At 44.6% G+C, this 15,048-nt stretch overlaps 3 protein-coding genes across 5 annotated transcripts; all 3 read left to right on the plus strand.

Annotated features, from left to right (window-relative positions):
* The first annotated feature begins 545 nt into the window (after positions 1-545).
* Positions 546-2,465, plus strand: LOC119135264 (zinc finger protein 773-like). Of its 3 annotated transcripts, none has more exons than XM_037272763.1 (3): positions 546-876; positions 1,032-1,490; positions 1,551-2,465. In XM_037272763.1, the coding sequence occupies exons 1-3, from the start codon at positions 774-776 to the stop codon at positions 1,961-1,963; spliced, it is 975 nt and encodes a 324-aa protein (XP_037128658.1). In that variant the 5' UTR covers positions 546-773; the 3' UTR covers positions 1,964-2,465. The 3 variants fall into 3 exon arrangements, with proteins under 3 accessions (XP_037128658.1, XP_037128657.1, XP_037128656.1); XM_037272762.1 differs by having other exon boundaries at positions 552-876; positions 1,032-1,300; positions 1,346-2,462; XM_037272761.1 differs by having other exon boundaries at positions 591-876; positions 1,032-2,457.
* Positions 2,466-3,301: 836 nt separating this feature from the next.
* Positions 3,302-11,806, plus strand: mcm8 (minichromosome maintenance 8 homologous recombination repair factor). The gene is made up of 21 exons (XM_037272738.1): positions 3,302-3,374; positions 4,289-4,573; positions 4,950-5,015; positions 5,088-5,170; positions 5,232-5,381; positions 5,664-5,761; positions 6,071-6,269; positions 6,340-6,425; positions 6,716-6,861; positions 6,963-7,037; positions 7,106-7,247; positions 7,857-7,887; positions 7,962-8,099; positions 8,181-8,241; positions 8,517-8,597; positions 9,165-9,360; positions 9,438-9,654; positions 9,856-10,065; positions 10,141-10,217; positions 10,658-10,847; positions 11,294-11,806. Exons 2-21 carry the CDS (start codon positions 4,291-4,293, stop codon positions 11,384-11,386), a joined length of 2,622 nt encoding a protein of 873 aa, XP_037128633.1. The 5' UTR covers positions 3,302-3,374; positions 4,289-4,290; the 3' UTR covers positions 11,387-11,806.
* Positions 11,807-11,982: 176 nt separating this feature from the next.
* Positions 11,983-14,603, plus strand: crls1 (cardiolipin synthase 1). The gene is made up of 7 exons (XM_037272765.1): positions 11,983-12,520; positions 12,931-13,068; positions 13,233-13,362; positions 13,453-13,538; positions 13,658-13,726; positions 13,827-13,918; positions 14,213-14,603. The coding sequence occupies exons 1-7, from the start codon at positions 12,116-12,118 to the stop codon at positions 14,304-14,306; spliced, it is 1,014 nt and encodes a 337-aa protein (XP_037128660.1). The 5' UTR covers positions 11,983-12,115; the 3' UTR covers positions 14,307-14,603.
* The last annotated feature ends 445 nt before the right edge of the window (positions 14,604-15,048 follow it).

Genomic DNA, 15,048 nt, shown 5'->3' on the forward strand with positions numbered 1-15,048 from the left:
GCTTTCGATGAACAAAACGGCTTTGAAAAGAGACCTTACGGAGGCTACGAAAAAAGGTTCTCCAGCCTTATGGCAGGGGGTGCTAGTGATCCCGGGATGGTTCATGCGCCTACCTGTAGAATAAGAGATCTCCAGTTCAAATTTACAGTGAATAACTGAGGAGCAGTCGTCCATTTGTTTCGTTTTACATTAGTTTTTTTTTTTTTTCTTTCCATTTTTACATTCAGTAAAGGAAAAGCAACTCCGGAGTTAAAAGGTTTGATTCGGACAACGGGACCTAGGAGCATGTCTTTTCAAACGGAGTGGTACACACGATCGAAAACAAGTTTTTGATTCCATGTGCTTTATTGAGTGTTTTTATGTGTGAAGACTGCTGATATGAGATTTTAATTCAAATAGTTTAAATTAAATAATGAATAAGCCACACTAGAGCAGCGTTCCCCAACCTTTTATATGGTTAGGTGCCGGACAAATTTTACCCTCGGGGTGACGTCAGTGCCTCCCGAGTCATGAATCTCACCGCACGTCACTGCAGGCAGGTATGTTCCCAATTTTAAATTAATCTTTGGAGCGTCAATTGATGCTCTGAGAGGTAGATCAGAACAACCGCTGTCTCAATGCCTTTGTGCAATCTACCAGAAGATAACGCGTGATTACATTTGCTTAAACAGGTCCGATAAACATGAAGTCGTTTTGTGTATTGGATCGCTTTCAGTTTGCGTTTGTTTGTTAGCCAAACATTGCTGAACAAGTGTTGTGATTACAGTGTGAAAATGTTTGCAAGGACCACAGCAGAGTTTATGGAGGAAAAGGACCATAGTCGTCGACGACTGATAGATCTTTGGCTGCAGCCTTATGTTGTGTTGCGCAGAGCAGGTTAGTAGATGTCTATTTTCTATTATGAATCCTCTTCCAGTGTTTATTTTTAGTAGAATTCTATCAAAATCATGTGTGATAGGCAGATTGAAGAAGTCCTTGTACGGGTTTGAACTGAACATTTATTGTTAATGTGTGTTTGTTTTGTTTTGCAGACATCAGTGAAGTTATTTGTCCTAAGCAGCAGGAGCCAGAGCGCACTCGCATTGACGAGGAAGATGTAGGCAAAGAGGTTCATCACGTCAATGAACAAATGGAGCAGAAGTTTCGTTGTGCCATAAAAGAGGAGGATGACCCGGAGTGGCCTTGTAATAAAGAGGAGGGAGAAGACATCTATGACATTAGAATGGAAGAGGAGGAGGATGCCTGCAAGATGCCATTGAATGTTGTCCCTTTGAAGAGTTTAGATGAGGGTCAACATGAGGTGAGCAAACGGGTGGAGCTTCCAAGCTGCAGCTCAAGTCAACAAATGACCAGAGAAGGTGATGAAGACCACTGTGGAGGATCACAAGCAGGTCCACCATCAGATAGTGATGACATGTCATCACATGTTCTTGCTGCTGCTGCTGCTGCTGCTGCTGCTGCTGCTGATGATGATGATGAGTCTCAAAACAAACACAGGCAATGTTCTCAGTGTGGGAAATGTTGTGCTAATAACAGTGGTTTGAAACAACACATGAGAATACACACAAGAAAGGAAAACCTTTCCTGCTCAGATTGTGGCCGAAAATTCTCTCGAAGGGAAAATTTAAAAAGGCACACAAGAATCCACACTGGTGAGAAACCTTTTTCATGCTCAGTTTGTGGCCATAAATTCTCTTGGAGTGGAAATTTAAAAGAGCACACAAGAATCCACACTGGCGAGAAACCTTTTTCATGCTCAGTTTGTGGCCAAAGATTCTCTCATAGTGGACGTTTAAAAGAGCACACAAGAATTCACACTGGCGAGAAACCTTTCTCATGCTCAGTTTGTGGCCGGAAATTCTCCCGAAGGCAATATTTAAAAAAGCACACAAGAATCCACACTGCGAGAAACCTTTTTCATGCTCAGTTTGTGCCAAAGGATTTTCGACAAAGACAAGCTTAAAAAGTCATACTACAAGAATCCACACTGGCGAGAACCCTGTTGCCTGCTCAGTCACTTGCCACTTGCGAATTCCGAGTGTGTTGGAGAGATGAGCAATGATTCGTGAAGTTTTCACCTTCTGTTTGAGTAGACTTCATGAGTTTTTGCATCAATGATGATGTCGTTAAGTGGCGTCGGGGTGTTAATAGTTTTGTTGTTTTCATTATACTTGGTGTTATTTTGGTTTTAGTTGAAGTTTTTAACAGTAAATACATTTAATTCATATTCAGGGCAAGTTGCTTAGTTTCTATTAGTGTCTAGTGGTTTAGTTTTGTTCAGCTTTTCATGTTCATGTTAAGGTTTTTGCCCCCATATTTGTCAAGACATGTTAAGAAGAAAAGTAAGAAATAAGCAAGACACTTTTTTTGTCTTGCGCTTGCGTGACGATTCGGCAGCAAAAATAGATGAAGCAATTTGTGTAGAAATACTAAATGACAAATTATGACAGCATGTCAAGTGCCTTGGAATTGTGAAATAAAATGAGTGAATTATATGGAATGACATTGAACAATGTGGAATTATGTAGAATGATATTAATTGATAATGAAATGACACGCGTCATGTGATATACCTTAAGAAATGGAGATCAATGAGATGTGAGTAATTCTCAAAATTTTACGACACATGTAAGGTAAGTATCATTAACTGCATATCATTAGTTCATTTGATATCACGGCATTAACCTCAAAATAATCAAACAGATCAAATGCTAGACTTAATTTTGACAATGAAGGCTTTGACCGCCAGTTTTTGCACACTATGTTGGTTTGTTTGCTGGGCAACATTATAATAAAAATGTCCTACGGTCTTCCGCTAGAGGGCGTCCAGGACCTCACTCAAATGACATCATCATGACGCGGCAGAAAGTAAAGCGACTGCACACAAGCAAGTGAATCGCCTTCAATTCGGCTGCATCAGATAAACACGCAACTTAATCCATGTGTTATACAAATTTCTTGCCTGTTAGTTTCATATGCTATATGAGCATGTTTGCGCACACTGTATCGGCGTTGTTTTATTAATCAACTCCCTATCAAATAGCAATTCGTATCATGCGAAAGGAAATTATTAGGCTAATGCATTGATTTACAAAAAATAATCAAATAGCAATTCGTATCATGCGAAAGGAAATGATTAAGCTATTGCATTGATTTTGAATACCACTTGTGGTATGCAAAAGACAAATATCGTACAAGTGAAGCATGAAGCTGATTGCCTGTGTTGTCAACTGTAGTGCCACAGCTAGCCACTAAGAGGCACTAAACAATCGGCGAACGCAAAACAACGCCGAAATAAGGCGGAAAAGAAAACGCGTCGCTTGAGTGGAGGGAAGTTTGACGACTCTTCGAGTGTAAATATCGACATTACATCGGTAACGTTGATACTTTTTTATTTGTCGAATGTGTGTGTTTACAGCACATCCCTCACCTTAGTAGTTGTACATACTGTGTATATATTGTGGTTTTTATATTTTTGTGTTTTTATGACTTTTTAATCTTTTAATCTTCCTTACCTTGTCTGGCACTTTAACGGACAGCGAAAGAATTTCATTGTACAAAGAAAAAGTGCTTTCCTTTTGTACACATAACAATAAACGCTTTGAATCTACAGATGTTAAAATTTCACACGGGTTTAATGTACTGCGTTTTCTATTCGTCGGGAAGCTAGTTAATTTAGACCGTCCGAAAGATTCTGACGTTCTAAGTGTGTGGACGTTACAAGTTTATTACGTACATGTACTTGTTTTCTAATGCTGCACTAACTTCACGAGGGTTTCAGTTGTACTAATATGAGGTAGTTCTTTTCAAACACAGTTGAGTCGAACGTCCTAGGTTTATTTTACAGGACCTTAACAAGGTTTGTAATATTTTCCCAATCTTTGAAAAATCTTCCCCACGATAAACGTGCATCGACGTTCTTTTACAGATAATATGAAAATAACTGCATGCTCTTGAAAAGAATGTCAGTAGAGTAGTGCATCTTATGTAAACTTTTACAGGTGATGGCAAGACGATCTTATAGCAAAAATACATGCGACTTCACCACACGTCTTGAGTCAAAATTTGCAAATAAATGTTCCCACATGTCAACAAAGAGCCACTTTTATAGTGTATCAATGGGCACCATGTCTTCGGAATTCAGCTGAATTTTGCTGTGATATAATTTCACAGGGCTAGCCCAAAACGCAAAGCGGAGCAGGTTACCCTGTATAACAAATGGTAACTGGTACATTAGAAAAATGCGATTTGTACTAAACAGCTCCCCCTTTTTTTTTTTTTTTTTCAGGAATGAGTGGACAGGAATCCAAAGGTGGCCCATGGAGGGGTGGCAATGGTGGTTGGAGAGGAAACAGTGGAGGATGGAGAGGAGGAGGTGCTGGAGGATGGAGAGGAGAAGGAGGAGGCAATAAGGGATGGAGAGGTGGAGGAGGATGGAGAGGAAGCAGTGGATGGAGGGGTAAACCTCTGAGAGGGGATTCAGGTACTGGACAAGGAGGACCAATGGGAGGGAAGACTGGCGGCGATAGCAGAGTGTCGGCAAGTCACAGCTCACACATTGGCACACATAGGGGTGAGTCTATTACATTTGGTTTGGAATGAAACAAAAACTGTTGTTGAGAAATAAACTCACTGAGAGAGGCAGAGCTACTACCATTTATTTTTTTTGCCCCAGGTCCTGTCCTTACTACAAATTATTTGTCAGCAAAAATATTTTTACTGCGTAAACAGATGTGCCTTTGTGAGTCCTCTACGGACCTAAAGCATCTTAACTCAGCAATTTGTCGAATCAAATGAAAAAAAAAAACAATTGCCTTACTATATTCAGAAAAACAAAAAAGTCAAGTTTTATCAGCTCAATATGTTTAGGTACAATTATAAAAAAAAAATAGTCCGAAGTGTCAGCGTCCAAATTTAACCTAACTAATAAAAGTCCATTTCCTTTTCAGTCCTCCATCAGGCCACTCTGGATGTGCTGTGCCCTTACAAAGGATGGTCACTGTACTTCACTGACGGTATTTAATGAAGATTAGGCGTCGCATTGACAGCTAAATTCACACGTGATCATCGGATTCGTCTTTGGCCAGGTTTCATCGAGAGCTCTCCCAGTGTGGAGAAGATCAAAGTGTTTGAGAAGTACTTTGCCTCCAAGATTGACCTCTACGACAAGGTGGGGTTGTGCCTCTTGGCCATTGCGGTGGACTGGAGTGGCAACTTGCTGTGTGTTACAGGAGGAGATCGAGCGTCAGGGCAACGTGCTGATAGATTACGCAGACTTGAGCACAAATGAGACGGTGCTTGCGGCGCTTCCTGCCCTGGCTGTTGAGTTGAAGGAGCAACCGGAGGTGATCCTCAACTGTTTGGGAGTGGCCGTTCACCAAGTATGTACACACTCACAAGTGCTTCTTAATCCACTATGTGTCAAATACATCCTTGTTAGTTCACTGTTGTGTGAGACAAAACTATGAATGGCAGCATGTCTGCAAAAAAATCTGATGTTGTATTTTTTATTTTATTTTGTCTGAAAAACTTGTTGACTGGCATGTGCGACGTGTAATGTGAATGAATCTAAGTTAGGCCACGTTTGTGTCAATTTGGTTCATTCAATTCAAACCATATAGTTTGTTGTTGAAAGGCCTCCTTTTCTTGTCGTGAGCAATCAGGTGTTAACCGCGGACTTAGAAAAGCAGGCTGCCGAGCTGCCCGGGGACGAGCTACCTACGGCCACACCAATTATCCACATCCCTCACATCACCGCAAGGTATGCGGCAGCGAAGCTCACATTTGTTTACAGGCGACAGTGACTGTGAATGTAAAAAGTCTACACACCCTGTTCAAAGGGACCACATTAACCACAATAAAAAGAGACCAAGATAAGACCCTTGCTATCTGTAACGTGTACAACACACATGGTTTACCCCCCCCCCACCCCCAACACACACACACACACACACACACACACACACACACACACACACACACACACACAAAAGATTTCTCTTTTTGAAGGGATTTTTTTTTACACTTGACCAAGGGTTGGTAGACTTTGGATATGTGACTTGCATTTCAGGCTGTATAACTATGAGCCGCTGACTCCGCTACGCAAGCTGCGCGCCAGCCTGTTCGGCTGCCTGGTGTGCGTGAGGGGCACGGTGGTCCGGGTGAGCACCATCAGGCCTCAGTGCAGCAGGCTGGCCTTCCAGTGCCTGACGTGCTTCAGCACGCTATCGCTACCGCTGCAGCGCGGGAAGTATGCGACACCCACCAAGGTATGGAGGATGCATACGTTGAGTTCAATGAAAATGGAGCGGTTTCATACGTACGTGCGTGCTCTCGCAGTGCATCCGTTCAGATTGCCGCAGTCGTGCATTCAGTGCCAGACGGAGTTCCCCTCTTACACACACCGTCGACTGGCAAATCATCAAGTAAGCATCACGCTGCACACTATTTGCTCTTGCCGCTTTACTGTTTTAAACAAGAATGACTCACCTTGTCACACAACATGTTTCAAACCAAAATTAACACCAACATTAAATGACAAAAGCCCAATTTGACATGTTCATCAATGTCACAATGCTACCACTAGGTGTCACACTTGACTGTTACCTCAGCAGTGACTCACCTGCAGTAGACTGACTGGCATAATTCATTGTGGTCCAGAATGTTGGCACAATGCCAAAGATAGGGTTATATCTTTGCTTCTATGTGTTGGTAGGGTGCAGGAGTTGGTGTGCGGCGAGAGGAGGGAGGCCGGACGCATCCCACGCACCGTAGAGTGCCACCTGACCGCCGACCTCTGTGACAGTTGCGTCCCCGGCGACACAGTGACAGTGACGGGGATCGTTAGAGTCTCAACGGAGGGTGCGCTCGAACGCACACACACACACATATACACTGTCACACTAATGTTTTATTGAGTGGAGTAGGAAGAAAAGCCCATTCATGTTACATCTGTGATCCAGGCAACTCCCGGAGGAATAAGGACAAGTGCATGTTCCTCCTCTACATTGAGGCCACCTCAGTGAGCAACACAAAAGGTGTCGCCCAAGTTTCACTTTCCAGTCAGGCGTCATCATGTAGCGCAGCTCAGGAATGATGAATGCAGGTAAGCAGTCAAAGCCTGGAGGCGCGGGGTCGTCCGGCAGCTCGCCCGAGGATCGCACTGGAGGTGAGGAGTTTAGCCTGAAGGAGCTCTACGCCATCCAGGAGATCCAGTCGCAGCCTGACCTGCTCAGACTCATAGTTCAGTAAGTGGGCCCACCTTAAAAGCAAAAGAGAAAAAAAGGGGCAAACAAGCATGCGCATCTAAGGACAAGATAGAGCAGTGGTTCTTCACCTTGTTGGAGGTAACAAATCACACCAGTTTCATATGTGAATTCACTCCTCGCGAGTGAAAAATATATTTTTTTAATTCAAGACATAAATGTTTTTTACTGGTGCACAAAATGAGCTGCGCATGAACATCACCTTGTTCAAAGAACAAAACCAACACGATGCATGAACTCACAACAAATTAAATACTGGCAAATCAGAATTTACACGATAAATCAGGTTTGTTCGGACCTCCTCAGCGGAGGCTCTGTCGAACTCCTGAGACCGACTCACCGAACCCCTAGGGTTCGATCGAACCCAGGTTAAGAACCACTGAGGTAGAGGCTTTAGTTGACACTGGATAAAACGAGTCAAATCAAGCTCCAACTTAAACTGTCAACTATAGACACAAATACCGCATCCGTTGGAAACATGTTTCTTAACTTGTAATTCTTTATCTATGCAACGTCTTCCTGCTAGTTTCAGATGTTTTTTTCTCAACGTGTACCCCCCAACCCTAACTCTGTTCCTCCCCCACCCCGCAGCTCTCTGTGTCCAGCCATTTACGGCCACCTGGTGAGCACCACCATCCACTCTGCATCTTTTCTAGTTGGCCTGTCACGCTGATGCTTTGCTGTGCGTGTTTGTAGTTGGTGAAAGCGGCGCTTGTGTTGGTGTTGTTCGGAGGCCGGCAGAAGCACGTGGGGAAGAACCGCGTCCCAGTCAGAGGAGACCCCCACGTCTTGATGGTGGGAGATCCTGGACTGGGCAAAAGCCAGATGTTGCAGGTCGATTCAACACCTGGGATGCTGACTCCTTTCTGCTTTTTTGCTAAAACTGTAACGCAATAAAGGTATCTTCATTTGCAGGCGGTGTGCAATGTGGCTCCTCGGGGGATCTACGTTTGTGGCAACGCCACAAGCACTGCAGGTAAACTGTCACTTCAATTTTAGATGTGGCACTCACATGGAGTCTGTGAATTTTTATTGATTCGCACCACTTGGCCTCACCTACACTGCCAGTTGAAAGCCAGCATTTTCCACCTCAGTCTCCATGTTGCTACTCTGGATAAATGACACTAACACTGAATGTTCACATTCTATTGCTGCATTCACATCAAATATGTTGCTGGCGTTTCCCACGACGCAATTCAATCACAGTCAAGTTGTTCAATTACACTTCTCATTTTGTGTGCATTTCTTCAGGACTAACGGTGAGTTTGTGCAGAGATCAACCAAGTGGAGACTACGCCCTGGAGGCTGGGGCCTTGGTGCTGGCTGACCAAGGCAAGTCTAAATGTATCTTCAAATGTTTTACACTCATTGGCCACTTCATTAGATACCCCTTGGTACAATTTAATAAGGACCAAAAAAAAGAGCTAATAGCGCTCAAGATAGTATCAATCCAAAGTGAGCGTCGACTTCACATGATGTAAGTGCAGTATGAGACAATCTTCTTCATTGCAAATGTTGAAAGGGGTCATTTTTTTTCCCCACAAATTAAAAACAATTCCCATGTGTCTCATGCTGCTCAGCCTTTCGTTACCATGCCAACCATCAGTGGAGCGAGGCCTTTGCGACCGGGCGTGCGGCTGCATGTTCTCAACTCAGCCAAATTTTGAAGAGAAAGGAACACAACAAAAACATTGCACTGTGAGCAACGCTGACGCAGCGCATGACTCACATTGAATGTTTTTGGGACTTTTTTACGTGGCGTTCGCTATTCACTCAATAATCAACATGCCTATCTTCTGGCACCGAGTTCAAATCCAAAGCGAAGCAACACCGCCATCTTCCGGGATCTCTCTCTTTTACAATATGCGGTTCATCTCAGCACACGTGTCTTCTGCTCAGGATTGTGCTGCATTGATGAGTTTGACAAGCTGGGCCGCCAGCAGCAGGCTCTTTTGGAAGCCATGGAGCAGCAGTCCGTGAGTCTGGCAAAGGCGGGCATCGTTTCCTCTCTGCCCGCCAGAACCTCCGTCGTCGCTGCCGCCAACCCCGTCGGAGGCCATTACAACCGAGGCAAGACCGTCTCTGAGAATTTGAAGTGAGGCTTCGCTCTGTGGCTAAACGCGTCTTCATCAATTGCCATCATTCTTACGCTGCATGGGGCCTCCTTTTCAGGTTGGGCTCACCGCTGCTATCCCGCTTCGACGTGGTCTTCCTCCTCCTGGACATCCCAGACGAGTCTCGCGACCGTCGCCTGTCGGAGCACATCATGGCCACCCGGGCCAGCGGAGGGAAAATCATCAGCGCCGTCATTGCTAGGAGCTGCGAGAGAGATGCCGAGACATCTGTCTTGTTGGAGCCCGCGGACATGCCGCTGTCTGAGCGTTTGCAGGTGAAGTAGTGTACAGTATTAAAAATGTATGAAATGCTCTAAAAAGTCAGCAAGTATATAAAATAATCAACAGTTCCTCAGTTTGCTTTCCCTTGGCTTCTGATTGGCTCCTGGTAACATCAGGCTGTTTTGAATCGAACACTTTTAGTATCTTTTCAAGCACTATGATGACGTCTGCTTGTCAATGACATGCTTTTAAAGATCCCAGTAGGTGAAGCGGTCGACCCCATTCCAGCGTCCTTGTTAAGGAAGTACATCAGCTACGCTCGCCACTACGTTCACCCCACGCTCTCATCGGAAGCCGCTCAGACACTTCAGGACTTCTACCTGTCGCTGAGGTTCCAGTCGCAAGCTGCCGACACCACTCCCATCACTACCCGTCAGCTCGAGTCTCTCATCAGACTCACCGAGGTAGCTGCCAACATGTCGCCCTGGATGTCAAATGTTGTGCAAATTGATGAGTGCAATGTGGCTGGTCCCATGCAGGCGAGAGCCAGACTGGACCTCAGTGAGACGGCCACCAAGAGCCATGCTGAAGACGTGGTGGAAATTATGAAACACAGGTAGAGCACAGCTTTGCAGACGTTTAGGAGCCACAAATTTCACGTTAGAAATAGCTCACGACTAAACCAAATAATAAATATAGTCAACTGATCTTGTCTCAATTTACTCACCAGTTGTGGGCCTTTTTAATTGAACATAATTTTTTGTTGTTGTTTACATCTAGCAACAGGTTCATTGTACCTTCTGCCATCTAGTGGAAGAGTATCAAATTGTGCTCATCACTAACGTCGTTGGCATGTAGCAGATGGATGAATGCAAATGGAGTCACATTTTATGCAGAATACAAATCTTTTTCGGATTACGTGAAATTGGTCACAAATCAAGCCCCTTGGTTTGCACGTGCATTTTCAAACCACCAAACGGTTATCTCACGAGCAAAACGTTGGCGCATTTCCTTGTTGCCTTGACTCACCCTCGTGTGTTTGATTTGTCTGTGCAGCATGGTTGACACGTACTCTGATGGCCTGGGCAATCTGGACTTTGAGCGCTCGCAGCTGGGCGCGGGCATGAGTCAACGTAGCGCCGCAAAGAGACTCATCAGTGCCCTCCAAGCGCACGCCCAGCGGACCAATCAGAAAGAATTTGACCTGCAGACCATCCGATCTGTGGCGAAAAGGCTGAACATCCAGGTACACTCTATGTGGGCGGGAATTTATTTGACAAAAGCAACTCTCACCTTGCTTAAGTTTGATGTTGAGTTTACAATTTCATTTCAAAACAACAGGAATCAACAGCATAGCAAACCATCAAAACAAACAGATTGCCAAAAAACAAATATTGTATCTAGTCCAATTTTCCCAAATAATAATCAGAGAAAAAATAATAGTCGCTCTCCAAATCCTGCGTTGCTGCAATACAACAAACAAGGAACCCTGCATTTGTCGTCAGGATTTTACCAATCAAACAGAAATGCAGGTATACGGCAAATTTAAGTGTGGTTCCTGCTTCTTGTTTGACATCTTTATATCTTCAAATTTACTTCATTTTTTTTACATTACTTTATTTTTTATGCCTCAATATGCTTTCTCTGCACTCATTCGCAGTCATCGATATACCGTGTATAATTTTTGGGCAGGTAATGGACTTTGAGGGTCTGGTGAGTTCACTGAATGAACAAGGCTACCTGTTGAAGAAGGGAGCCAAGCTCTACCAACTTCAGACTGTCTGACAAGCCAAACAGACTTGACCATCACTCACCGAAGGACTAAAATTACCATTCGACACCAAAACAAATAACAGACTAGGCAAGGAGTGTGAAAGGTATCTCTCTTCTTTAATCAGACCCACTATATCTGTTCTGCCAACATTAATTTACATTTTATGTATTATTTTCAGTATTTTATAATGAAATCCCATTGTTTTGAAGATCGCATGTGGTCTCAAGCACAAGATTTGCCCACCCATGTGATAGTACAGGCTACATCTACCAGAGAATTCACATAGAGGTATCTGTAATTTCATTTGAATTAGTCGTTCTCCTCAAAAGACACATTTTTCTAGTTTTCGGGGAGGGGGGGGGGGGGGTATTTTCTTGACTCGCACTTTGTTATAGAGCTATTTATTAAATAAACAACTTTTCGAAACTAGGCAATTTGTTCTTGTTTTAACAAATACATTTTCTAATTGGATTACCTCGGATTTATTTAACCATATAGAATATATGTACCTCCAAATAATAATGTAGGTTTGCGTTAGGTAAGCACTGCTTCTTGCATGCGCTATCTTGTTAAGCGCCCCGCACCCTCAACAGTTTTACGACATTGCCTGCCTCCCCGCCGCATCACTTTACGGCAACATGGCAGCCCACTTGCCCCAGTTAGTCCTCGGTAGGCTATAAGCTGGATAATTTGGCCATGGCCGGGCGGACGCATCGCTCACCGACTCAGCGCAGGTGAAGATGATGATTTTGTGTTTTCGGAGTACCCCGGCGCCTCTGTGCCGCAAGGCCGTCGAGTGTTTGCTGTTGGCACGGCGCGGAGCTGCGTGTGGGCTGGAGCTGGCGACATGGCGTCTCCAGCGCACAACACCTGTCAGGGCGGCGGGGAGAGGCTCCTGGAGCTTTGGCCTTAGAGGGGGTGACTGCCGCGCTCCTTGTCGCCTCGGCCCGCTTCCGTCAACGTGGTGGAGAACGTGTGGGAGTCTGCTCGTGCTACGCGGAGGTCACCGCTGCTCGGCGGTTAACTCCTGGGCTCTCCTGTCAACCGGAGGCCGAGGGCTTAGTGGGAAGAACAATCAGCAAGGCGACACCGAGGGGAAGGCCGCCCCGGTGCCCGGACAGGGGCTCTTTAAGTTTAAAGAACTGGTAAGTAAAAGTTTGGAATTGTGTTAAACAGACTTCTTAAACTTAGGGGCTTCATTTTCTCAGAATCTACCATAGTGAAAACACAACAACCATCATGCATACTCCTAAATACGTTGTATGTTTTCAAAGAAAGAAAGTAGTGATGTTATGTTTACAAATGTTGACGCTAATGTCAATAAATAACGAGGAATACAACTTGGACTACCATGTCTTATTGAGAAAAGACACCTTTACTACAAAATACATATTTTTCCATTCGTGCGGGGGTGGAAAACGGCACAAATGGAGGTATGCCATCACTTAAAAAATACTATGTTTATTGCAAGCTTTTACAGGCCCAAGCTTGAGAACCACTGATCTATTAAATAGTATATGATGTCAATTGATCATGTTTCAATGTCACGGTACAGTACGAGAACCCATGGACCATCCCCAACCTGCTGTGCGTGTGTCGGATAGTCCTGGCTCCTTTCCTGGGTCATCTGATCATTCAACAACACTTCCACCTCAGCCTGGCGCTCTTCACCCTGGCTGGAGCCACTGACCTGGTAACATCCACGACACGAAAACAAAACTGTGTCATGACGTAACACGAGCCTGCTGCTCGCCAAACCGAAGTCCATTTGATTCTGACAGCAGACTGTAAATTACTCATTATTATTCAACATGTGTCTTGAATATGCATGCTTGTGTGCATGTCTGTCCCTCTCAGCTGGACGGTTACATTGCCAGGACATGGCCCACACAGAAGTCGGCGCTGGGAAGCGCCTTGGACCCACTGGCAGATAAAATCCTTATCAGCGTTTTATACATCTGCCTCACATATGCAGACATCATACCTGGTATTATTCCACCTCTGCCTCGAGAGATTGTGGGAAATGATCTGGATTGAGTTGACGCAAGTAATCATGTGTCTCTTGCCCCTCTTGCAGCACCACTGACGGCTCTGGTGGTTTTCAGGGACATTGGTTTGATCGCCGCCGTCTTCTGGGTCAGATACAAGACCGTGCCGCCACCGGTGAGACTTTATCCGACCGTGCGTGCGTGCGTGCGTGCGTGCGTGCGTGCGTGCGTGCGTGCGTGTGTGCGCTGACATAATTAAGTCTTGTGTCTATGTTGTTTTCTTGACGCTTCCAGGTGACTCTCAGTAAGTTTTTCAATCCCTGCTACACCACAGCTCAGCTCAAGCCTACATTCTTCAGCAAGGTGAGCTACTCACTGTGTAAATTGCGCCACATTATTATTTGTAAATTTTTACGTGTTACAAAACGAGGTAGATTGTTTTTTGTGTCTCGTCCCTCTACAGGTGAACACGGCCATCCAGCTGGTTCTGGTTGCGGCATCCCTGGCGGCTCCGGTCTTCCAGTACACAGACAGCATCCTGCTGCAGGGCCTGTGGTAAGATGCCAACACCACCCACTGGTCTCACCACCGCTTTAAAGGAATGTTGACCGTGCATTCTGCAGTCAGACCTAATTCATATGGTCAGCGTCACATACGAAGCGTCATATTTGTCATATTGTCACTGGGAGAAATTTTCAAGCCTATTTTCTTCTTCTAAAAAAAAAAAAAGAAAATTGCACGGCAACCTCAACTGTAAATTCTTTGACTTAATGTTTGATAAACTTAAATTGATGCCTTGTGTGTTTAGATGAATCGAGGTCATGTTTTCATTTGTCCCACCTGTTGCAGGTTCGTCACCGCCATGACCACCGCGGCGTCGGGCTACAGCTACTGGCACTACGGCCGTAAGACCGTCCGAGTGCTAAACACTAGGTCGCCATGACGACGAAATTCACTCGCAAACGAGCTTTGGATAAACAAGAGTCGGTGGAGGTCTGGGGGAGGCACGAGCCAGACACGCGAGCGCGGGATGACGGCCAAGAGTAGTGAGAACAAACAAGCGACTGCTAAGGGGTCGCCATGGCGTTGACTCGCTGCAGATGGTGGTACTGCAGCTCATCCACTGGACCTACTGTATGTATGAAGAGAGAGTTTCTTATATTTTTACACAGTCATCACAGTCACACCATGTATAAATGTTTGCTTTATCAGTAAAAAGAGAAAATCTGTTCATTGTCAATGTGTCTTTAGTGCAATTTATACCTGATGGTTACGGCTCAACGAATGACACAACCAAACAAAAAATAGTTGCCATCGCAAAAGTATACACAATTAGGTGTAATGTAAATATGCTCCATTGTTCTCATATTTTCAATTTAGCCCCAATACTTAGTTCGTTTCAAATCTGCCCTTTTTCCATATTAATGATATTGTGTAATAATTATGATCGAAGGCTTAGTTTCAGCATCGCCGGGAATTTTTCCTTTGACATTGTGTTATATTTGTTGAGAGCAATGGATGTGCGGGGATGCTTTAAGAAAGACTTAGCATGGAGTCAGTTGACCTCTTTTCTGTCGCGCAAATCTCCTTCAAGTCTCAGCCAAGCTCAAACGCACCGGAGCAAAGAAAAAAAAAGTGGGAAACGTTTCATTTTATATCTGCGATCGAAATATGTGTATTTGAAA

Source organism: Syngnathus acus, chromosome 15 (assembly GCF_901709675.1).
Source record: "Syngnathus acus chromosome 15, fSynAcu1.2, whole genome shotgun sequence".
NCBI lineage: Eukaryota > Metazoa > Chordata > Actinopteri > Syngnathiformes > Syngnathidae > Syngnathus > Syngnathus acus.